The sequence below is a fragment of the Micromys minutus genome, assembly GCF_963924665.1.
Source record: "Micromys minutus genome assembly, chromosome: 4".
Taxonomy (NCBI): domain Eukaryota; kingdom Metazoa; phylum Chordata; class Mammalia; order Rodentia; family Muridae; genus Micromys; species Micromys minutus.
In genome coordinates, this window is record NC_137973.1 from 75,820,710 (window position 1) to 75,844,790 (window position 24,081).

The 24,081-nt window shown below is 38.8% G+C and overlaps 1 protein-coding gene across 1 annotated transcript; it reads right to left on the bottom strand.

Moving 5' to 3' along the window:
- On the bottom strand, nucleotides 1–23,825 carry LOC308419429 (calcium-activated chloride channel regulator 4A-like; the record flags this gene model as incomplete). The annotated part of the gene is made up of 14 exons (XM_080915155.1): nucleotides 1–413; nucleotides 726–959; nucleotides 1,895–2,065; nucleotides 3,896–4,163; nucleotides 4,643–4,858; nucleotides 6,065–6,171; nucleotides 12,804–12,981; nucleotides 13,708–13,935; nucleotides 15,508–15,726; nucleotides 17,567–17,744; nucleotides 18,632–18,740; nucleotides 19,800–19,947; nucleotides 20,091–20,231; nucleotides 23,664–23,825. 14 exons carry the CDS (start codon nucleotides 23,823–23,825, stop codon nucleotides 1–3), a joined length of 2,772 nt encoding a protein of 923 aa, XP_080771281.1.
- Nucleotides 23,826–24,081: the final 256 nt, after the last annotated feature.

Sequence of the window (24,081 nt, forward strand, 5' to 3'; positions counted from 1 at the left end):
TCAAAATGTTGTTGCAGCTCCGGACGAGGACCTTTTCTTCTTTAAGACACACACAGTGGTACTTACAACAATGCAGACAAGCACCACAGCACCCAGCACGGACAGCACCACAGTAGAAACACTGACTCCGGACTGTGGACTTTCCTCTGGGACAGGCTCTGCCTGAGGGGTGAACAGTGCAACCTGTGCGATGTTGGACAGGCTGGAGCGCAAACCGCCTTTGTCCACACTTTCAATGGCAATGAATATGTAGGTTCCGTTTTCTTCTGAGACAATGTCTGGCTTAAAGGTAAAGGTTTCCTTGGAGTTGGCTTCTTTTGGTTTCAGGTTAGTTGTATTGACCTGAAGAGACTTATTAAAATTGTCTCTGAGGTCAATGATGTTTTCACTTGTTCTTATGATATACTGTTGAACTAAGAAAAACCTCATGTTAGTCACAGCATCATACCATATTAATTCTTTTCTACTTGTCCTCACAAATATTTAGTCATGCAATGCATGTTCACATCAAAGTCATTTTACTGTAAACGCTGAGTTCTGAATTTTAAACACAGTCATGCATGAAAAGCAAGACCTGTTTGGTAAACTATAAAACATCAGATCCCCAAATTCCTACTTGGCTGAGTCGTCGTTTGTAAGTGCTGTCCTTTAGCTGACCTATCTGCTCTTGTGTCACCCTGGACATCTCTCACTTATGTCAAACCCACTTGGGTCCTTGTTCTTACCTGTTCCAACATCAAAGTCATCTCCTGGTGCTGTCCATGTTAGACTGATCTCTTCCCCATCTAGTGTGGCTTGGAGGTCTGTAATTTGACTGGGTGGGTAATGATCAGGCAACGGACCAGTTGGAACATTGGACATCACAAAGGCCCCTCCAGATGCTGTCCTGCTGAAATTCTCCAGAACCGGCTGAGTATTGTCAGTTGTTTCAGGTCTGGGTGGGTTTGCTTGAATTTCTCCTGCATTTAAAGTTCTCTAGTTAAATCGAATGAAACTCTATACTGATTTTAGAACTCAGTCAGTAAGCTTCCAGATCCTTCCTGTCTTTCTTATCTTCTCTTTACATTCCTATAGTTGCATTTTTTATAATGTGCAAAAATCCATTTGTGGGGAAATCCTTCCTCCAGAATTTTTACCATGATGTCATCAAACAAACTGGACAGTCACTTGCTTTGAAATGAAAACTGCACTGAATGAGGATGTTATGTGATTTGCTTTATGAATTAACAAAACAAAATAAATCCAAAATAAAAAATTCTTGTATGAAACCTAGGCTAGCCTCAAATATACTTATGTAGCCAAGGATAACCTTATCCTGCTTTCTGCCTCTTTATCCTAATTTCTGATGAGATCACCATGCCTCCCTAACCTTTGCCTTAAGAAAAGTATTGTTTTATTTTTAAAGATAATTCTGACTAGAACTGTGTCTGAGGAAACCAACCCCAGTTCTTACCTTAACACTCTGATGGCTTCTGTCCCTCCATGACAAAAGTGCTAAGAAGTTACCATCTCACTCCATTGCTTAACTCCCCAACCCTCCTGATGAGGAGCAAGGTAAGCCAAACATAAAAACATTGAAACCAATGTATCTCAGAGGACAACTACCCCGCTGGCTGCACTTCTGTTGACAGCATAGTGGGGCATTTCCTTTGTCCTGAGCTGAAAGGTGGACACATTGTTGCTGATGGTTTAAGGATATTCCACTCTAACAAATACTAGCTGATTAGTTTTCATAGTTTGTTGATTCTGAGGCTTATATTGGGTCAAGGGAGAGACAATTGTATAAGAAATTGGGGGCGGGGAAGCTATCTTTTGAACTGTAAAATGTTTGCAGCCTCCACCCTATGAAATCATGAAAATGACTCACTGGGTTTCTGCACTGTGAGCCTCTTACCGTCCACTACCCAGCCTGGTATGTACGCCGCTCTGCTCGACGGATGGCGCGAACTTCTCCTGGCCGAGTTTGTTCCTCCATCTGCTCGGACTTTTAAGCTATACCTGCCATTATCCGAATAAGCTGTGAAGTACCTGGAGTAGACCCCATCATCCTTGAAAGCATCAGCCCCTTGACAAAAGCACAAAGAAGTGAGTCACAATCACTGTAACAGATGGAAGTTGGTGTGCATTGTCATACAGGCACGACCTTCCATATGCATAGTGTGTATCTGAGCTTACAGTTCCACATGTGCACGGAGGATACCTCATCGTTTTGCAGAACAACACACTATTGATTTGTGTACCCCTGAATCACTTTGGTCTGTGTATATCGGCATTCATATGATGTGTTTACCCACATGATAAGTGTTCATGTATCATAAACCCTTTATCTCCCTGTTCCCTACCACCTTATGCAGAGGCCATAAGTCTCTTCTAACCATTTCTCTTACAACAGACTTTCAGTCCATCAAATTAATCTTCCTGTGCTATCTTATGTTTATATATGTAAGGCTCTTTCTGAGGTAAATGAATCTTTATGTAAGATTTAATTGTCATCTTTTCTCATAAACAAGCAAATTAACTTTTTGCTTCATGATCATTAAATTTTGTTTCTTTCTCTTTTTGTTTTGTTTTTGCTCTCCCAATTAATTTTAATATAATCAATCGGGAACAAATTACTTTGCTCTTGGAATAAATATTTTGGAAAAAAATCTCAGAAATGTTACAACATGAGGCTATTTTTACAATGATGAGATTACGGGTCACCTAATAAATTTAAAACAGTGTCCCCATTCTACTCAGAAGAGAGAGCAACGTTCTTGCATCAGCTGCAACTGTGTTCTTCTAAAAGTCTGGTTTTTTTTTAGACATGCCAATTTCCCAGACTACCTAAGGAAGGACTTTGCAGTCTAGTTCAATCAGGTTCTTCACATGACTCCCCTGTACACAGAAGCACGCAGTGCTGGCCTCAGATACTGGCTGTCTGTTTTTTTTTTTTTTTTTTTTTTTTTTTTTTTTTTTTTTTTACTAGTAAAGGAATTTTGAATAATTTGTTCACCAATGAACTAAATGTTTATTCTGTAGTCTAGTAAAATTCGAAGAAGAGAAGCAAGGAACATGAAGTTGCATGCACTGCAGAGAGGCCTGGGAATCCACTATAGGTAGTTGTGGATTTATTGTTACAAGGAAAGAAAACGTGTCATTTCTCCAAGGACAGACAAATATAGCTAAAGACAAGTTTGTAGAATGACATAAAACGATGTCCTGAAGCATACTGAGAGGGGTGATTACTTGTTCTCGAGTGGACCAGATTGATTATTTTATATACCGACTTCAACAGGACGTTCACAGGAGAACACAAAGCACAGGGAAAGAGTTTTCAGCACCACCTCCCTACGGAGCAGCCATGACAGTTCCTTGCTTCCAGCCAGGCAGAGCTGGCACCCGATGCCTCAGTGTCCAGTTCCCTATCTGTGATATCTCTAGCTTCTCCTGAGTCCCACCTTTCAGGACTCTATCTGTGCTTGTTTCAGCTGTGGTGAATCACTCTTGCTTCTTTCCTTTCAGCTTTCAGGGTTCCAGGCTCTGTTACCCTCTTCCTCCCTAGAGACAATTCATGAACCATCTGCTTTGATCACATACTGTTACTGATGCTCCCCTAAGAAACACGTACCTATGAATGAATGCTTGTGCTCTCAGTCTCCCGAATGAGCCTCCCTTAGCTGGAGATTACAAACATCATTTTGGCAGTGAATGACATATACAGAACTCTTACTATGCATGACACTTGCTAAGCACTTCGGTGTTACTTGATTGCATATTCAGCCAGTCTTGATATTCCTTCCTAATCTGTGTTAATTCTCAGGCGGCCATCTTGCTGTACCCACTGCACCAGGGATACTTTGACACATTTGGAACTATAAACATGTAGGCTTATTCATGATAGTCTGTGAATTACCTGCACCATTGTCCAGCAGTACCAGCTCCTCTGTTTTTCCACTATTTGATTCTATGGTAGCTGTCACTCGGGCTCCAATGATGGGAGTGTACCCTTGAAGAACTTCTGCGTACACAATCATTGGGCTAGGGAAACTGTTAGTGTCTGTGTTGACTTTAGCATTTACAGTGATTGGTGGCACAGATGGATTTGCTGCCCGAGAGCTTACTGTAATTGTCAGTATCTCTGAGCTTACTTTGGCTTCAAGGTTGTAAGTCCAAATGCCGACCTAAAATTTTCAATGAGACATACAGCAAGCATTTAGACTCTAATGACATGCTTTTTCCCATTATGTGATTCTTAAATAAAGAATAGAAGTAAAAAATCTTAAGAAATTGGGTTGGATGTCATTAGAACATTCCTGATTCTTCAGGTACTGATGCTGAGACAGACTCTGAATCTGCTAATTTTATGTATGATATTTGTATTTTTGATATCTCAATCTGAAATAATGGAAAAAGATGGCATGCCAGGTCATCGGGGCTCTCCATGTTTCTTCCTCTTCTCAGATACCATCTCTTTCCTATCAACCCGCACTTCTTTTTCCTTTACCAGATACTGTAGCTCTCAGGATCACATAGACAAGGGAAGGGTATACATTTTACTTTCATTTTGAAGATGGTAAACTTACTGTACTCACATGTATGATGTGCTTAGAGCCTCTTTGGAAAAACATCTTTAGGGGACAATAAAACACTAGTGGCTTACCTGAGCTGTTCCTGGGATACTGAGATAGGCCATTTTGGAAGCTGTGTCCACTGTGAAATTTGTGATTTCTGTTCCTTTGGGATCCCTGAGATAAATGGCAGGGGCTTGTTGGCTCCAGGTGACAAGGAAGACTGTGTCCTTTCCCACGGTGCTGTCAATTACTACAGTGTCATTCAGCCAGAGACTATTGGTCAGTATGGCACCCTTGCTTTCAAGCTGTTTAAATGTAAAACAAACAACAATAAAAAGAAAGAGAAGAAAACCTTAATGACTAGATAAAAATAGTTTTATTATTTTTCTCCTATATGATTCCTCATTTTTTGATCTAAAAATAGTCTTACATGTGCTTTTCTACCTTAGCTTCCTCTCTTTCGTTACTACCAAAAGATGTGCCATCCATGTGAAGGCTTCTTGGGATGTGACAGGTGAAAGGTCAGTGATGCAGGCTCTGAAGAAAGGGCAGGGCTAAGAGGATATTTAAGGTGGAAACAGCAGAGGAAAAGTTGGGACTGTGACCCTCCAATACTTTCATGGTTGTCTGGGGAAATGTTGGTGTTGATTGTTGGCTGTAAAAGATGCTAAAACCCACACAGAATTAGTATAGAGTATGTGTGTAGGTGACACTTGCCTTACTCAGTCACCTCACTGATGAAAGGAAAGACAATGCTTGGGTGGTCACAGTATTTTAATTAGAACAGAGTAAAGGCTTCCCTAGTGAAACACAGACAGGTCTGTAGCTGGGACACAGCTCAGTGGTAGGAAACATGCCTAACATGTTAGAGGCTCTAGGTTCAGATTCTACAAGGTCTTTAAAGGCAACTGAGACACAAGCTCCTGGGGAGATTGCTAATGAGGAATCTTTAAGTCAGTTTTCACACAAAATTCAGTGTGAAGGTTTGGATATGGAGTCCATCCAAAGGAGTGAAAACTGATTTTGAAGGCAAGAGTCCTGAGAAGAGAGAAAGCCAGCTATAGATAGGTTGTCTTCTTTGAGGGGCCATCGAAGTGCCTTTACTCTCTGTTGGAATTTCTTACTTGACAAGAATCATTGTTACAAATCATTTTTATGTCCCTAAGTCCAATTTCTCATCAACTCAGATGATGGTACCATGCTTGTAAATGGTCAGTATTTACCTGTCTTTTCTACTCACCATGCATATGAATGCAGAGCAACTATGAAAATTTGTGCTTTCTTATTATTTCAGAACTTATCATAAATATCTCAAATGAGAAAAGCAGAATTTTATTTCTATTCCTCCTACACATTAAAAACCACCAAACCCAACCAAAACCCCCAATTCAACACCTAAAGTCTTCAATATTCTACATTTAAATTAAATCCTTTTTGGCTGGTTTTATGTATTCTGCCCTTTCATCTTTTCTTGGTTATAGCAAAACCTCTAGGGATGGGAAAATGTTCACCTGAATTGACTTCTCATTTATATCAGCATTTTCTGAAGCCAGGGACCCAAACGCATCAATGAGTCCATTGTTCTGGGCCAGATCTGTAGAAAGCAGATGTTTTCCACCTAAAATATGAATGGATGTGATAAGTGGTTTTGTAGATTAAGAGTTCGTGCCATAATTCAACGATTAACAAGATAACAGTTCAAATAAAGTCAAATTTTCCATATGGAATAAATTAAATTTTGAGAAAGTCTTTAAGGTCATCTCTGAAATGAAATTTAGTTTAATTCATCATAACTGAAAAGAAAAAACCTCATTATCTGAATATAGCAACCTTAGTTGCATGAGGTACTTTATCTAGTTATAAATACGAAGAACACTGAATTCTGCATGTTTAAGTTCATAGACTTTTGTATAGCCTTTTAGGGAATCTATGAAGGTGTAATAATTGCTGAATGAAAGTATCTTGACAATAACCAAATATTGGTTAGGATATACGTGAGAGCAATAAATTGTAAAGTGACCATAAATGTTTTTGGAAATGTAGATGTTTCTATAAACAGCCCCATATGTTCATATTTGGTACCATCAAAATCAAATTAGTATAATAATTGATAATTGTATATTGGTTTTGTATTCTCAACTATTTTTGAGAGGGTAGTAGGAACTTGTAATTTATTTTCATCACATCAGTATATTAAAATAAGTTACTACAGTTGCTCTGTTCCCAGCGGGCCACTTCCGGGGTGCACAACAGCCACTCGGAACATCCGCCACCCGGAAGAGGGGACACCCAGACAGACAGGACTGGTGAGAACCCGGTGAGAATGGATTCCGACTAGCCAGGGGGCAGAGAGATCTCCGAGGAGCATGCATAAAGTGTGCACCCGCTTGGCTTGATCCAGCGATTCAGGAATCCAGCAGCAGCATTGGGCCTTCTGTTCCCAGGCGGTGGCTTCCTGGGTACACAACAGCCACTCAGAACATCTGCCACCAGGAAGAGCAGAGATCCAGGGACACAGACCAGGTACAAGGGAGAGGAAAGAACCAATCACTGACAACAAGATGGCAAGAGGAAAGCAAAAGAACATACCCCAGGGAAACCAAGACAACCTGGCAACACTAGAACCCAGCTCTCCCATCACAACAAACAGCGGAATGCCAAACACTCCAGAAAAAGAAGACTCACACATGAAATCCTACCTCAGGATGATGATAGAGATCCTTAAACAAGAACGGGAAGAAAAGCATAAAGAATTAGAAGCTTTTAAAGAAGGAACAAGAAAAACACTCAAAGAACTCAAAGAACTAGAAGAAAACAGAACCAAAGAGATGAAGAAATGGAAGAAGGAATTTAAAACGGAAATGGAAACAATAAAGAAAACACTAAAAGAGACAACCCTAGAGGTAGAAATCCTAAAAAAAAAAAAAAAAAAAAAAAAAAAAAAAAAAAAAAAAAAAAAGAAAAAAAGAAAAAAAAATCAGGAGTTACAGATGCAAGCGTTTGCAACAGACTACAAGAGATGGAAGAGAGAATATCGGGGGGACGAAGGCAACATTGAAAACATAGACAAAACAGTTAGAGAAGATGCAAAAACCAAAAAGCTCCTAACCCAAAATGTCCAGGAGATCCAGGACACAATGAGAAGACCAAACATAAGGATAATAGGAATAGAAGAGGGGGAAGAATATCAACTAAGAGGTACAGAAAATATCTTCAACAAAATCCTGGAAGAAAACTTCCCTACCCTTAAAAATGAGATGACCACGAGCATAAAAGAAGCCTACAGAACTCCAAATAGGTTGGACCAGAAAAGAAATTTCTCCTGACACATAATAGTCAAAACACCAAGTGACCAAAGCAAAGAAAGAATACTAAAAGCAGTAAGGGAAAAAAGTCAGGTAACATATAAAGGCAGATCAATAAGATTCACACCCAATTTCTCAACAGAGACTATGAAAGCTAGAAGAGCCTGGACAGACATCATGCAGACCCTGAGAGAGCACAAGTACCAGCCCAAGCTGCTATACCCAGCAAAACTATCAATCACCATAGATGGCGAGACGAAGATATTCCAAGTCAAAACTAAATTCACACAATATATGACCTCAAACCCAGCACTACAATGAACTATAGGTGGAAAACTCAATACAATGATGGGAACCACCCCATAGTAAAAACAAGAAAACTTCTAAGTAAGAAAACCAAAAGAAAAAAGACATATAGTCAAAATTCAACCTACCAAAACAACAATAGCAGGAAACAGCAACCACTATTCTTTGATATCTATAAACATAAATGGACTAAACTCCCCAATAAAAAGATGTAGGCTATCAGACTGGATACATAAACAAAACCCAGCATTTTGCTGCATACAGGAAACTCATCTCAGAGACAAAGACAGACACTATCTCAGAATAAAAGTTTGGGAAAAAACCTTCCAAGCAAATGGTCCCAAGAATCAAGCTGGAGTGGCCATTCTAATATTGAACAAAGTAGATTTTCAACCAAAAGTTATCAAAAAAAGATAAGGAAGGACACTTCTTACTCATTACAAGGGAAATCTGTCAGGAGGAACTCTCAATCCTTAACATATATGCTCCAAATACAAAAGCACTCATATTCATAAAAGAAACTATACTAAAGCTCAAAAAATACATTTTACCCCACACAATAATAGCGAGAGACTTTAATACCTCACTCTCACCAATGGACAGATCATGGAAACAGAAATTAAACAAAGACACTGTAAAATTAGCAGACACTATGAACCAACTGGAATTAATAGATATCTATAGAACATATCATCCTAAAACAAAAGAATACACCTTGTTCTCTGCACCTCACAGCACCTACTCCAAAATTGAACATATAATTGAACACAGAATGAGCCTCAATCGATACAAGAAGATTGAAATACTCCCATGCATCCTTTCAGATCACCATGGTCTAAGGCTGGTCTTTAATAACAACAAAGACAACAAAAGCCCATATGGAAATTAAACAATGCTCTATTAAATGATAGCAGGGTCAAAGAAGAAATAAAGAAAGAAACTAAGGAATTTCTAGAATTCAGTGAAAATAAAAACACGACATACCCAAAACTATGGGATGCAAAGGAGGCAGTACTGAGAGGAAAATTCATAGCTCTGAGTGCTTCCAAAAAGAAACTGGAGAGAGCATACATCAGCAACCTGACAGCACAGCTAAAAACCCTAGAACAAAAGGAAGCAGATATACCCAAGAGGAGTAGACAGCAAGAAATAATCAAACTTAGGGCAGAAATAGACCAAATAGAAACAAATCAACAAAACCAAGAGCTGGTTCTTTGAGAAATTTAACAAGATTGATAAACCCTTAGCCAGACTAACTAGAGGGCAAAGAGAGAGTATACAAATTGAACAAAATCAGAAAGGAAAGTGGAGACATAACAACTGAAACTAAGGAAATTCAAGAAATCATCAGATCATACTACAAAAGCCTATACTCAACAAAGCTGGAAAATCTGGAGGACATGGATGAATTCCTAGACAGATGCAAGAAACCAAAGTTAAACCAGGACCAGGTAAACCATCTAAATAATCCCATAACACCTAAAGAAATAGAAGCAGTCATCAAAAGCCTCCCAACAAAAAAATGCCCAGGTCCAGATGGTCCAGTGCAGAGTTTTAGCAGACATTTATTGAGGACATAATACCAATACTCTCCAAACTATTCCAAAAATTAGAATCCGATGGAACATTACCTAACTCATTTTTTGAGGCTATAATAACCCTTGTTCCTAAACCACACAACGATCCTACAAGGATAGAGAATTTCATACCAATCTCACTTATGAACATTGATGCAAAAATACTCAACAAAAACCTTGCAAACCGAATCCAAGAACACATCAAAATGATCATTCAACATGACAAAGTAGGCTTCATCCCTGGGATGCAGGGATGGTTTAATACAAAGAAATCCATCAATGTAATCCACCATATAAACAAATTCAAAGAAAAAAACCACATGGTCATCTCACTAGATGCGGACATAGCGTTTTACAAAATCCAACACCTCTTCATGTTAAAAGTTTTGGAAAGAACAGGAATCCAAGGCCCATACCTAAACATAATAAAAGCAATATACAGCAAATGAATAGCGTTAATATCAAACTTAACGGTGGGAAACTTGAAGCAATTCCACTAAAATCAGGGACTTAACAAGGCTCCCCACTCTCCCCCTACCTATTCAACATAGTGCTAGAAATCCTGGTCGGAGCAATTAGACAGCAAAAGGAAATCAAAGGGATACAAATTGGAAAGGAAGAAGTAAAACATCACATTTTGCAGATGACATGATAGTGTACTTGAGTGACCCCAAAAATTCCACCAGAGAACTCCTACAGCTGATAAACAAGTTCAGCAAAGTGGCTGGATATAAAATTAACTCAAACAAATCAGTAGCTTTCCTATATTCAAAGGACAAACATGTGGAGAAAGAAATTAGGGAAAAAATACCCTTCAAAATATTCACAAAAACTATGAAATACCTTGGTGTGACTCTAACTAAGCAAGTGAAGGACCTGTATGACAAGAACTTCAAACCTCTAAAGAAGGAAATTGAGGAAGATCTCAGAGAATGGAAAGATCTCCCATGTTTATGGATTGGAAGGATCAACATCTTGTAAATGTCCATCGTACAAAAAGCAATCTACAGATTCAATGAAATCCCCATCAAAATTCCAACCCAGTTCTTCATAGAGTTGGAAAGAGCAATGTGCAATTTCATCTGGAATAACAAACGACCTAGAATAGCGAAATCCATCCTAAACAACAAGAAAATATCTGTGGGAATCACTCTCCCTGACCTCAAGCTATATTACAAAGCAATTGTGCTGAAAACTGCATGGTACTGGTACAGAAATAGGCACGTGGATCAATGGAATAGAATAGAAGATCCAGAAATGAGCTCTCATGTGTATGGTCACCTGATTTTTGACAATGGAGCTGTAAACATTCAATGGAAAAAGGACAGCCTATTCAACAAATGGTGTTGGTCCAACTGGCACTCAGCATGCAGAAGAATGAAAATAGACCCTTTCTTATCTCCTTGTACAAAGCTCAAGTATAAGTAGATCAAAGATCTCCACATTAATCCAGGTACACTGAAACTGTTAGAGGAGAAAGTAGGGAAAACCTTAGAACTCATAGGCACAGGAGAAAATTTCCTGAATAGAACACCAATGGCTCAAGCTCTAAGGTCAAAGATTGACAAATGGGACTTAATGAGATTGCAAAGTTTCTGTAAGGCTAAAGACACTGTCAGGAAAATAAAACAGTAGCCAACAGAGTGGGAAAAGATCTTTTCCAACCCCACATCAGATGGAGTCCTAATATCCAAGGTATACAAAGAACTCAAAAAGCTAGACACCAGAGAATCAAACAACCCTATTAAAAAAATAGGATACAGACTTAAACAAAAAGTTCTCAACCGAGGAATATCAAATGGCTGAGAAACATCTAAGAAAGGCTAAAGATCCTTAGCCATCAGGGAAGTGCAAATCAAAACAACCCTGAGATTACACCTCACACCAGTCAGATTGGCCAAGATCCAAAACTCAGGTGACAACAGATGCTGGCGAGGATGTGGAGAAAGAGGAACACTTCTCCACTGTTATTTGGGTTGTAAACTGATTTAACCACTCTGGAGATCAGTCTGGCCGTTCCTCAGAAAAATGGACATAGTACTACCTGAAAACCCAGTTATTTAACTTCTGGGCATTTACCCCAGAGACCCACCAACACACAACAAAGGTACATGCACTACAATGTTCATTGCAACTCCATTTATAATAGCCAGGAGCTGGAAAGAACCCAGATGTCCTTCAGTAGATGAATAGATACAAAAATTGTGGTACACTCAGTCATCAGAAACACTGACTTAACAAAATTCTTAAGAAAATGGATGCATCTAGAGAATATCATCCTGAGTGAGATAACCTAGTCACAAAAGAACAGACATAATATACAGTCACTGTTAATTGGATACTAACCCCAGAAAGCTCTGAACACCCCAAAAACAACTCACAGACTGTGTGAAGTTCAACAAAAAGAAGAATATATTTTAATTGAAATAGAACTGTATCACTCCTAGTCTCTCTCCTATCCTCTCAATTTAATAGCCTCTTTTCCAATATTGTTGTTACATATATACATATGTGTATGCATATATACCCACAAATACTTAATTACCTTAAATACCTAAAAAATGTATGCGTATACTTTTATGCAAAAATGGCGAAAATTTGTACATTTATCTTTGCTTTTTAAAATAAAGTAAAAAAAAGAAAAAAAATAAGTTACTATAGTCAATGTTAAATAAGTTATCATATTTCATCATTGACTTTTATTCCTGAAAAACCTCTGACTATGTTCAAGGCCTGTCTCTGATGCCACTTAATTGCATATACTTCCTTTCGCTTTCTTCCTAGCTACAAGATTTTGGGAGAATGGAAGGATTGTCATTATCAATTAAATATTATTCTATTCTCTTCCTGTTACAAAGGAATATGATTGGTATGTTTTGAATGGCCATTTTGTGTGTCTTTTCCAGCTTACTGGACACAGATTGTGAAGAGGACAGATGTTGGGTCTGTGTGACCCTGGTCTCTAATTTCTGGCATGGCTCTTGCAAAAATGAGCTTAGAAGAAAAAAAAATTGAATATCAGATGAATATTCATATACAATTGTAAGTTTGTAATTCCTTACCTGTTAAAATACTCATGTTTGTTACAGATTTATCAGCTGATTGTCCCAAGGCAATGAAATGAACTACAGCCCCACTGTCTTTCACCTCATTAATACAGTCTTTGGCTGTGCTGTCCTCTCCATCACTCAATAGCACGATCTCGGTTCCATCTGTTTGGAATCCTCCATTTTTAAATACCTGCAAGCATAATTCAAAATACCATTCACATAGTAGATCAGCTCTCTTGACTAAAAACTAGAAAAAAGAAACTATAGAAAAAGTATAGGATAATGGTAATTTCTGTTTAGAATCCTAGAGTCTATGCTTACTAATCCTTGAAGAACATAAACAACTTTGCTGTCCCTCCCCCTCCCTTCATACAGGGGATTTTAGTTTAATTGAAAGAAGGGTGGGATCAGGAATTAGAAAAAATTCACAGGGAGTAAATGACATTTCCCCCCAAAACCCAGGCAAATAGATACTTAAACTGTTGAATACATTTTCTTTCTTTGCTATCCTCTGATAAACCAGCCAGTTTATACTAAATCAATAGAATATACAGCTAGGTCTAGTGAGCAAGCTCATCAGCCCTGAAAGGTAATAGACTCCAAATTAGAAACCCTTAAATACTGAGATAGCAGGGATCTAATGTCTAAGCACCTTGAAGTTACAGAAGCAATAGGTTCTCTTTATTCATGCTGGCCTCAGATTGTCTAGCTAAAGATGATCTTGAAATTTTGGTCATGGTGCCTTGATTTCCCAAGTGCTAAGATGGCATATACGTCAAAGTTATTTTTGTCCTGTGTGCTTTGTCTAGAACCTTTTCAGATTAGGTAAATTTAGGAGACAGTTAAGAACAATAGAACTTCAATTTGTCCAAAAATCAAAACAGTGATTCACGTACATGTGCAGTGGGATTTTTACCTGAAATGCAGATTTGATTCCAGAGCAGATGGATGTCCCTCCATTGGCAACTGTAGGTAAGGTTTTCAAGAGCTGGTTTCTCTCCATGTCACTGTTTATTTGGATCAGTTCACTCTTAATTGTGGCCTGGCAAGTAAAGTGTACCATCCCTACCAAGGTCCTGTTTTCACTTATCTGGCTTATAAAGTATTTTGCTGCTTGGTTCATTCGATTGAGGCGATCATAAGACTGAGAGAAAAATAGTATTGAGAATAAATGAGTTGTTTTCAACTGCAAGATGAGAGCAGATATCATAAAATAGTGCATGGTTCTTATTGGCAAGAAGTAGACAACTATTAATTAATTCAACCAGACTCTCTTGTTCTTTAAACAGAGCTGAACTGAGTAGTTCTGCAAGGAGCTCGCTGAGCTTCCATTAACTCCCAATAGACCAGCCTACTCTGCCCTTAATACCTTTAGCATTCCCCCTGCTTCCCTCTTAGTGGGGCAACTGCATTGACTTTCGGGTAACTTACCAGTAACCATGTCTCTCTTACCTAGATGACTGCCCAGATTGTATACTTAAAACTTTACTTCCTCCAGACCCTCCCTGCATACCTAAATTGGCTTTTATTTTCTTAAACCACATCACAACAAAGTCTCCTACATATCTACATTTTTGCTTTCCTGCTCGTCTATCCCTTTCTCTCTTCTGATTTTTATTACTTAAAATTTTTTTTTTTTTGGTTTTGTGAGTGTGTGGGTGTGCAATGATACTTGTAACACAGCACACATGTCATGGTATACATGTAGAGGTGAGAGGACAACTACATGTACACAGTGCTCACCTTTCATCATTTGAATTCCAGAGTGTGAACTGAACTTGTTAGGATTAGCTGAAAAAGCCTCTTACCACCAAGCTCTCCCTTCTGCCTTTGTCAAAACCATCATCATCATTAATTATTATTATTGGTGTGTGTTTTGTGTGAATTAGTGTCTGTGTGTGTATGTCATATTGTTCATAAGATAGTCATCAGGAGTCAGTTGTCTTGTGATTTTTGAACTCATATAGATTGAATATTTTTCCTGCTGAGCCATCCCAGCCTTTATACATGGATTACCGGTACCATGATTTATTTTATGATACAGGGTCTAACTATGCAACCCAATGGAATTCGAACATGTCTAGTCTCCTAAATACTAGGATTATAAGAACACACTTCCAAAGCTCATCCTAAATGAACTATAAACTTCTCATGTACACGCAGCTCTAAATTCTAGCACACTGCTGGCTATTCACTGCATGATAACAGAAGGAAGGAATGACTGCCTGTAGCCTTTGTTCTTCATGGAGATACTTATCTTTTTATTCATGAGAAGAGCACCTGAACATGTCAGAAATAAGATGACGTCATGTGGGCATTCTGCAAATTGACCCTGATGCTTGAGCTAATGAGTTTATGCACACACTTACATACTCAATTCTCATGTCTCTTCAGCATTTTATATTCACATTCTAAAACAGCCTCCTTTCAGTATCTTGTTCTGACTAACATCTATCACAGTTCTCATCCAACTATACATTTTCTGGAACAAAAATGAATACCCTTGGATTAGCTTTTTAAAAATATATTTCTCTAAGTATATATTTTTCAATATCTTTCTGGTCATGATATCAGGAAATAATAGTATTTTATGGCATCATACAATTAAAAAAGCCACTCAACAAGTGGTGTTTAGGGTTTATATTTGCTATTTGATCATCCCTGTTTCTATACTCAAAACAAAAACAAACAAACAAAAATGAGCCCCTGAACTCACAGCCATGCTCCCAGACACATCAAGAACGAGGCACACAATTCTTTCACTGATCCTCAGCAGCGAGAAGAAGGGTGGTGAGGGAAGCGTCTCCATGGAACTGCTGTTCTTAAAATCCTCAGAACTGCTGATCACTTCCCACGTGCTTCTGTAGTTGCACTTCAGGTTATGTACAGTTGGAGCCTCTCGATTATGGTTTTCTTCCTTACAGAATTCAGTCACCTAAGAGTGTAGTGAAGTGCAGAAAATTACTATTTCATCTATGCAAATGACCTGAAAAACAAAGCAAGGGTATATCCAGTGTTAGGATGTAAAAGCAACTATTCTTGTTTAGCAACGTGGCTGTAGTTGATACTTTGCTAAGGTATATGAGCTCACAAGCCATGGAAGGTGGCTCAGTTGAAAGTATCAGGCACATTTTCCCTTCTTATGAGTGGGTTTTAGGTTCAATTAGACAGTTGTTGGTTGCCACGAACATGTGAGTGCCATACATTGCATCTTTGTGTATATCTTGCCAAGAGGATCATTGAGGTTTGTATGTATTTTAACAAGAGATCTCTTTAAGTACTTTGTTTTCTTGTCAGCTTGCAAAGTATTGGAACCCTGGAAAATAGACCACAGGACAGAGACTTTCTAGTCAGAACCAGCTCAAGTCATCTGAGTCCTTTGTCCTATATGTGTGGCATAATCTGCAATAGGGGCTGATTATTAAGTCCTGCAAGTCAATCAAGGATGACATCAATAATTTATATGTTTTTGGAGTCACTTGGAGGACTACCCTGAAAAACTATTTGAAAGTTTTCTTTTGCATGGTAGTAGAGATTTTGCCATTCTCTAGGTCTTGTGTGGATGCTCTGTTAAACCAAGTATTTAAATGTGTGTTTGTACGCATGCGTGCATGCGTGTTTGCACAGGCATGTACATACCCATGCATATATTGAATGGTAGGTATATAAAGTATAACATAATATGACTTCTTGAGGCTTAATTAAACAACTTTGATGTTATTTGTCCCTTATTAATCTTTCTTATATACACAGATAAATGTACTTGCCACCTCTCATCAAAGAAGTCTCTGTTTTCAGCAAATGGAGACCATGATAGAAAACTACAACTGGACACAGTGCAGAGGTCCACAGATCTTGTGGAGCCCCAGTGGATACATCTACACTATGGTGTCTGTGTCTATGACTTAGGGAACATCATGATGAGGAAGTGGAAAGATTGTAGGAGCCAAAATACAAGTAAGTCTTCAGTAAATTAGTCTCTACCAGAAATAGCTACTGCCACAAGACTTAAACAGAGTCATCATCCATGGTCATGTCAACCTAGAAGAGGAGACTTTCAAGGGTGCATACCCAAGACAAAGAGCCACAGGCAGCTGACCATTGGTGAGAGAAAGATTAGCCTCTTCCTGAGATGAGCCCCCTTATTGGTTGTCTAATGCTGAATGGTGCCTTGGACTGCACGCATAACAATTATGAAAATAGACACAGAGAGGAGTTTTCAAATATATGTGTGCCCAAGCACAATAATAATAATCAAAGAAAAATCAGTAATTGAGAGTGAAGGCAGGGGAGTGGTGTGAAGGAGTTTTTATGGGATAATTTAAGTTAATTAAAGACATATTTTTTAAAAAATAAAGGAGAATATCTATAGATATTAGCAAATATGCATCTTCAAGTCAAATACTCTTAACACTAAAGTATACTTATTATTATAATAGTTAACAACAATTATCTGGCGATTAATAAACAACAGTGTGAATATTATGAAATAGAGAATGAATATTTACTGGGTGTCAATGTTCAATCAACTCCATATTAACATATTTAATCATCATGTCATACTTAGCATCTATCTCAGATAGCGTGCTTGCCTAGAAATGTGCAGTTTCTTACTTTCAACACTATCATCCTCCTCCTCTTTCTCTTCCTCCTCCTCCTCCATATCATATTCATCATCATAATCATTTTTATCATTATTATTATCACCATAGTTTTAAAATTAATGATATTAAACAAATCTTTTGATTGTAAATTCTGGTAACTGGTTTACTTACAGAATTGATACTTTGCATGAACATTATAGATGACTTCTCTGATTGATCTTTATCAGGAAAGAATTGACAATCCTTTTCATATAACTTTGTAGCAGAATCAGTTCTGCACTTTCTGGTTATACAGGTGCCCCCGTGGCATTTATAGACTCTGTTTATACCCTTGATCCCTGTAGTGCACCTGGAAATATAAAAGTAAATCTAAGAGACAGTGTAGACATTCACTTTCAAAGTGGTTCTGTTACCCCTGAACTTTGTGGCATTTTATTTCTTAGATATGTGCCATGACCTTCCTACACTGCTGAAAAAGTGTAAGAGGGCCAATCAAAATAAGCATTTATTTTTCAAGAAACTGAATGAAAAATAAAAACCCAAAGGTTATATTCAGTTATAGACAGTGGAGTTCTCAGCTGGAAAGAAAACTGTGTTCTCTCCTTAGACATTCGCAAAGCTGGTCTTATACTAACTGCTCTGTATGCTCCTGGTTGACAGAGCCTGTGGACCATTTATTTTGGCTATACTGTGGTATTCTTTTCCAGGAAGACATCCTCTGAAGAGTGGGGTATCACATAACTACATGTGCTTTGACTAATGAAGGGGCATCTTTTTATCCAGGACAATGTGACTGGAATCAGAGAATGAGGGACTGCCAAGAAAGGCCATGTCCTGAAGGAGGATGGACTTGTGAGTGTTATTGCACAGGAGGACCATGGCCGGCAGTGATCAGAATATCTGTGATCAGATACTCCAGGCTTTAGCCAGAATGCATCTCATTGGCTTGCAGTTCAGATTCAGGAAGTGGATTCTCAGTGAGTTCTGGCATCTGTGGGAAAGATGTGTAAATGAAAAGTCAAAATGCCAAACAAATGGTTGGCATTGAAGCTGTGTGTATTTTTGCAAGACAATCATTGTCTTCCAGGAAAATGGTCTAAAATAAGCATAAATCAGGCTTGTGACATTGCACCTGCCACCTGCCTTGGGACAGAACATGGATGCTTGTCACTGGATAAGACTATAGGGCAGTTAGGAGCCAGGGGTCATTTAAGGTACTTAGGAGTCAGGGCATGCCTTGTTGCTTCGATTTTCTTGGATGAAGCACTGTAGAAGGGCTGGTCTTCATTGTACTCATCAAACACTCCCCAGCGAAGATGGGCCCATTCATGGACCAGCACTTTTCCTGTAAGACAGTTTTTCAAATACATAATCATATTTCAGTTGGTAAATTTGATGTCTCAGAAATTTCCTGGCCACTGAGATGGTTCAGCAGGTAAAAGTGCTTGCCTTCAATCCTGACAACCTGAGTTCAGTCCTTGAACCCCGTGTGGAAGGGAACAACAACTGACTCTCACGTTGTCCTCTGCCCACTATACCACCCTCCAGAGAGAGAGAGAGAGAGAGAGAGAGAGAGAGAGAGAGAGAGAGAGAGAGAGAGACAGAGAGAGAGACAGAGACAGAGAGATAGAGAGAGACACAGAGAGAGAGACAGAGAGAGATAGAGAGTCAGACAGACAGAGAGACAGGCAGATACAGAGACACAGATAGAGAGAGAGAGATAGAGAAAGAGAGAGAGAGAGAGAGAGAGAGAGAGAGAGAGAGAGAGAGAGAGAGAGAGAGAGAGAGAAGGGAGAAAGGAAAGAGAGGAAAGAGAGAAAATACATTTGGGTTTAGGTTTTCTGTAACTCTTAAAGTTTACATTTTGATTATAAAAAGACTTGTATTTAATGGTATGCATTGCTGTACAGAATATTAATTGTTTTATTCTACAGCATGTTAAATCAATGAAGCATTAGAGAGCCTATGTCACAGCCACAGTAAACTAGGATTTGATTTTCAGTTCTTGGGCAGTCAAAGGTCTCATATATATAAAGAGTATTTGTAACTTCCCAAGTACCTACCCTGCCAACAGCCCAATCAGATATACATAAATATACTATATAGATATTTTAAGAATAATTTAGAAATAAACCAGACCAAAAATTCTCCTGAAGGGGTTGATATTGACAAAAGATCGAGATATGATATCATAGATTGTGCAGATTATATCATGTAATACATTGAGAATTTGAAAAATTCTGAGAAAATTTAATAAGTCCTTAAAAATAAGTCACTTATTTAATGTCACAAAGCTAATAGAGGAATAGAGATTCGAACCCAAGAATTTATGCTCTAATCTACTTATTTCATACAGAACAGGGTTGCTTGATGCAAACACCTGACATTTTAACCAAATTCCCACCTGGATCTCCATACTCGTTCTGTTTTCTCCCCAGTAGAAAGTCAGGGGTGAAGTGGATGTATGCTGCCTTCTCTCCACACTGTGTGAACTGCCTGGTGTAGGGCTCATCCCTGCCCTGGAGGGCAGGCGGTGCCACTTTAACATCAGCCTGGAAAGGTTTAAAAAGATCATTAACATTCGAAGAGTGTAAAAGACAAGAGGTAGAAAAACTCTGATCAATAAATATGTAGCAAAACTAGCAAGAACCAGAAAAAACTGTTTTTTGTTGTTGCTAGAGAAAGAAATACTTACATGCTTGTAACTCTCTTGTTTTGGCCTCCTGTACTGAGCACTGTTGTTCCAACTCTCAGGAATTAATATGGATACGTTTTTGAAAAAGAATCTCTTTTCTGTAGCTTCAAAAAGGTATGTAGACGCTTTAGTCACCATGTCCTATCAGCAACGGAAAACAGACATGTAAAACTGTGCATGAGAGTGAATCACGTCTCAGACGCTCTTCTCAGGAGGACCCTGCTAAGTTGTTACTAGGAAAGCAGCCATTCATCAAGATCATTCATCAGCAGGCTCTGCTGCACTTCTGAGCTCTGTCAATCCAAAACTCACTTCACTGTCCCTGGAGATGCTCTGGGTCCTCTATCATCTTACCTCAAAAGACAGCTTTCTGCGTGTACTTAGTGATTAAAATAATAGATTTATGTAGCTTTATATCTGGAGCTTAGAATCACTTATTTGGCACTAATATTTGTGTGAACAATTCTTGGTTGGCTTATGGGATGTCTGAAGCCTGGTGACTTTTCTCTTTATTGGACTGAGGACAAGATATAAACCACAAACACTCAAACACAAGCAAGCTAGGAGAACAATCAATTAGAGTCCTTATCAGGTGAGGGCTTTCTTTCCATATTCCTGGAAGTGGTGACAAGTTTGGGTACTTGGAGGGCTGGGGAATAGGAAATTTTATAGCACATGGAAAACAGTGATCATGGAATTGTTACTCTGCCATCAGTATGAAAATACCCAATTTTCCCCATACACTGTGTCCAAAGCTACTTCAATTTATTAGAGCACTTCTATCTCCACAGAGCCATTTTCTAATAAGGAGAAACATGGATAAAAGGAAATTAAGGTGACTGGTCTTATAACCAGCACTGGCAGAGGGAAGTAAAACATAAATAAATATAAAGCAAAAGAAAGTAAATGAAAGCAAACATGTTTCATTTTGCAGGAGCCATCTCTTTCTCAGTGCTGTGTTTATCAGGGCAGAGCCTTTTGATGCTTTCAGCTGAAACATAAGCACAAAGCTCATGAAGGTCACAATCTCTTATCCTGCTTCACCCTGGTATCCTGGTATTCTGACTCACATGCATTGTGAAGAGTCAGGGAGCTGATTAGTGAATAATCTTGAGATTAGTCAGAGTGTCAGAGTCCAGAGAATGAGGATCCAGTGCAGTATCGCTGTAATATCTGTAATGAGGGTCATTAGTTGTGTAGGACACACAGTAGAAGGATAAAATAATCCTCCTTCTCCCTGGATGCCTTTTTGTTCAAAAAGATATATCTAAGATTCTATGTACTTCAGGAATAGAGTGCTCTTCCTACATGTGAGATAACAGAGTCTTGGTGGTTCAAACTGAGTCATGAATTGGAATGGGAGGCTTGCTGTGTATAAGTGTGTAGGTTGTAAATTGTATAACTCCAAGTGACTGCATTTCCTTAAATGTCTCCATGGCTCAAGTGGCCATCTTAGGCAACAGTGTGTTTGTAGGCCATGAAGTGCTATCAGAGACCCCATAGGAAACTTTCATCTTAGAGATACACCAGGCACCCAATAATAGCTTCTCAAAGTTTTTAACCAGATATCCTATTGTATGCCTAGTATGTTGCTCCCCAGAATTCCTATAATGTTTTAGATTAAAAAAACCTGAAGTATCAGTGCTTGCAGAAATGGTCACGTTTCAAACACAAAAGAAACCTGAATACTAAATATAATGGAAATTTGAAAATGAAGAAATTCAGGCCATCAATTATAAGGGTTTTTCAAGATCATGGTGTGTAAGTAGATGGCCACAAAACTGCCTGCTGATAGAAGACCTTGTAAAAAGCTAAGAGTAAAAAACAAAACAAAACAAAACAAAACGCTATTTGTTGGCACAAGACTGAATTTCTACTTGTAATATTCAAGGAATACTATGCCGAGAATTCCTTTTTTATCTCTAAAAATAGTCTTACAAAATATTCATTTTCTGAATTCCATAGTTTACAGCCCAACATTTATTTGTGAACACCAAGAATCTATCATTCAGAGTCTGCTCTTATAGGAAAAACATTTCTTGTTTTTAGACTTCAAAGGACATCAGGACTCCTCTGGGCTGCTGGGTGGTTTACTGAGAACATGTGACACTGGAAGCCTAAAGAAACCACCAGGAGAGTTCAGTTCATGCCCATAGGAGATCAACAATGACCACTAGGACCCAGTGTAGTGACCCCAGAGCAAGCAGTAGAGGCTGAGGGACATGGACAATGATCATGTAGCTGGAATGCCAGGTTTTACTTGTATGTGCTGGGAGAGAGTTGACAAACAAAGTCCCAAGTTCAGTGTGTGGGCCTCTTCCTCTCTGTGCGACCACTTGGTGTAAACACCTCCTATACACACTGATTGTCTATAATTTTTATCTTAGTACACATTTTACATCTCCCTCTGAATTCAGATTTCTATCTCTTCTAACATGATGTTACACAAACAATCCAGTTTAAAACTCCCTTGAGCCAGCTCTTCCCGTGGACAGCTCTTCCTTTAGCTTCCCTCCCCATCTGAGCAACTTAATCTACAAGTAGTTAAGCCAATGTTGTGCAGTGTGTCTTGTCTCTTAACATTTCCTCCCTACCTTCTCCTTCCTACACAAGTTTAAATCAACAAGCGTGTTGTCTATGCCTCTTTACAAATATGTTCAGCATTGCTTTAATCACTCCTGAACCTCCTTGTCCAGTCAATACCCCCATCAATAACCACAGCCTGGCTCCTTCTGCACCTCTGTTCTACATTCATACATTAATCTGGTACATGTGAGCCTTGTGTGGCTTCAGGTAGTCAGCGTGGTCCTAGAATAGGCACCAGAGTATACACAGCCTCCTCTAAGCTCTTTCATGGAGTCTCACTTCTCAGAGGGAAAGATGCACTTCCCAGTGTTCTGGGATCTGCTGCTGTGTGAGCCTCTCCCATCTTCAGGAAGGCAGGCATCCTCTCTCCAGATTATCCAGGTTCCCTGATTACATAAGCTGCCATTGCCCACACAAGGCTCTTGTCTTGGTGTCACATCATGAGTGGGGGCTTCTCTGAGGGCTTCCCTGAAGGAAATAGTGACTTGCAGTTTTTCCTCTTACAGCTATGCTCTGTCTCCCTCTCCTTAGGCAGCACGCCCCACAGAAACCTACTAAATCATACCTACACCCCCACTCACTTTGGTATTACTGATGACCCAGAAACAGAAGTCATACCTATAATTTTTTTCTCTTAATATGGGACTCTTTTTTCAATGGTATATAAGCATATGTGTCCGCATACACAATAAATAAGTAAATCCTAAAACCAGAGTGAGAATCCAACTTGTAAATGATAGACCAGGAAGCTGAAGGTCAGAAAGGCTCTCTGCTTCATCTTTGATGTTACCGTGAGAAGATAGCATCTCTTCTAGAAAGTCTAGAACATTCACCTAAAATATCATAGAGCCTCTATTTCCCTACATGACTTCCAAAACTGTTTTCAAACTTCTCAAAATATTCAGACGTTTCCATAGTAACTCTTACTATCATTAGTAACCTGTTTATTCTCCATTACCCAAATATTCTAAAGCCCATTTTTCTTACCTTTATCTGTTCAATTATTGTTCCATCTTCTGGCACTGCAGGGTCAATGGCAATGATAACGTCTTCATAACCATTCTCATTCAGCCTTACCAAGGAAGTGTCTGACCCCTGAAGCAGGTGCAGGACTAGGAGGAAAACAGCTCCCCTGGAGAACCCCATCATTCCTGCCTGGTCGCCCAGAGGTCTTTCTCTGTGTTTTTTTGCCAGGTCTATATATATGCCTAATAATCAGCTGTCAGCTGATTTAGTGACAGTGACTGTGTAAAGGTCAATGTCTGTGTACAGAAATCACACAGCCAGGTTATACAATAGATATTTTTGCTAATAGTTAAAATAATCAAAAAATTATAAAATACACAGCACCATGTCTTCGTTAGACATAATACCTTGCTCTCCATGTTGGTTAATTTTATAAGCA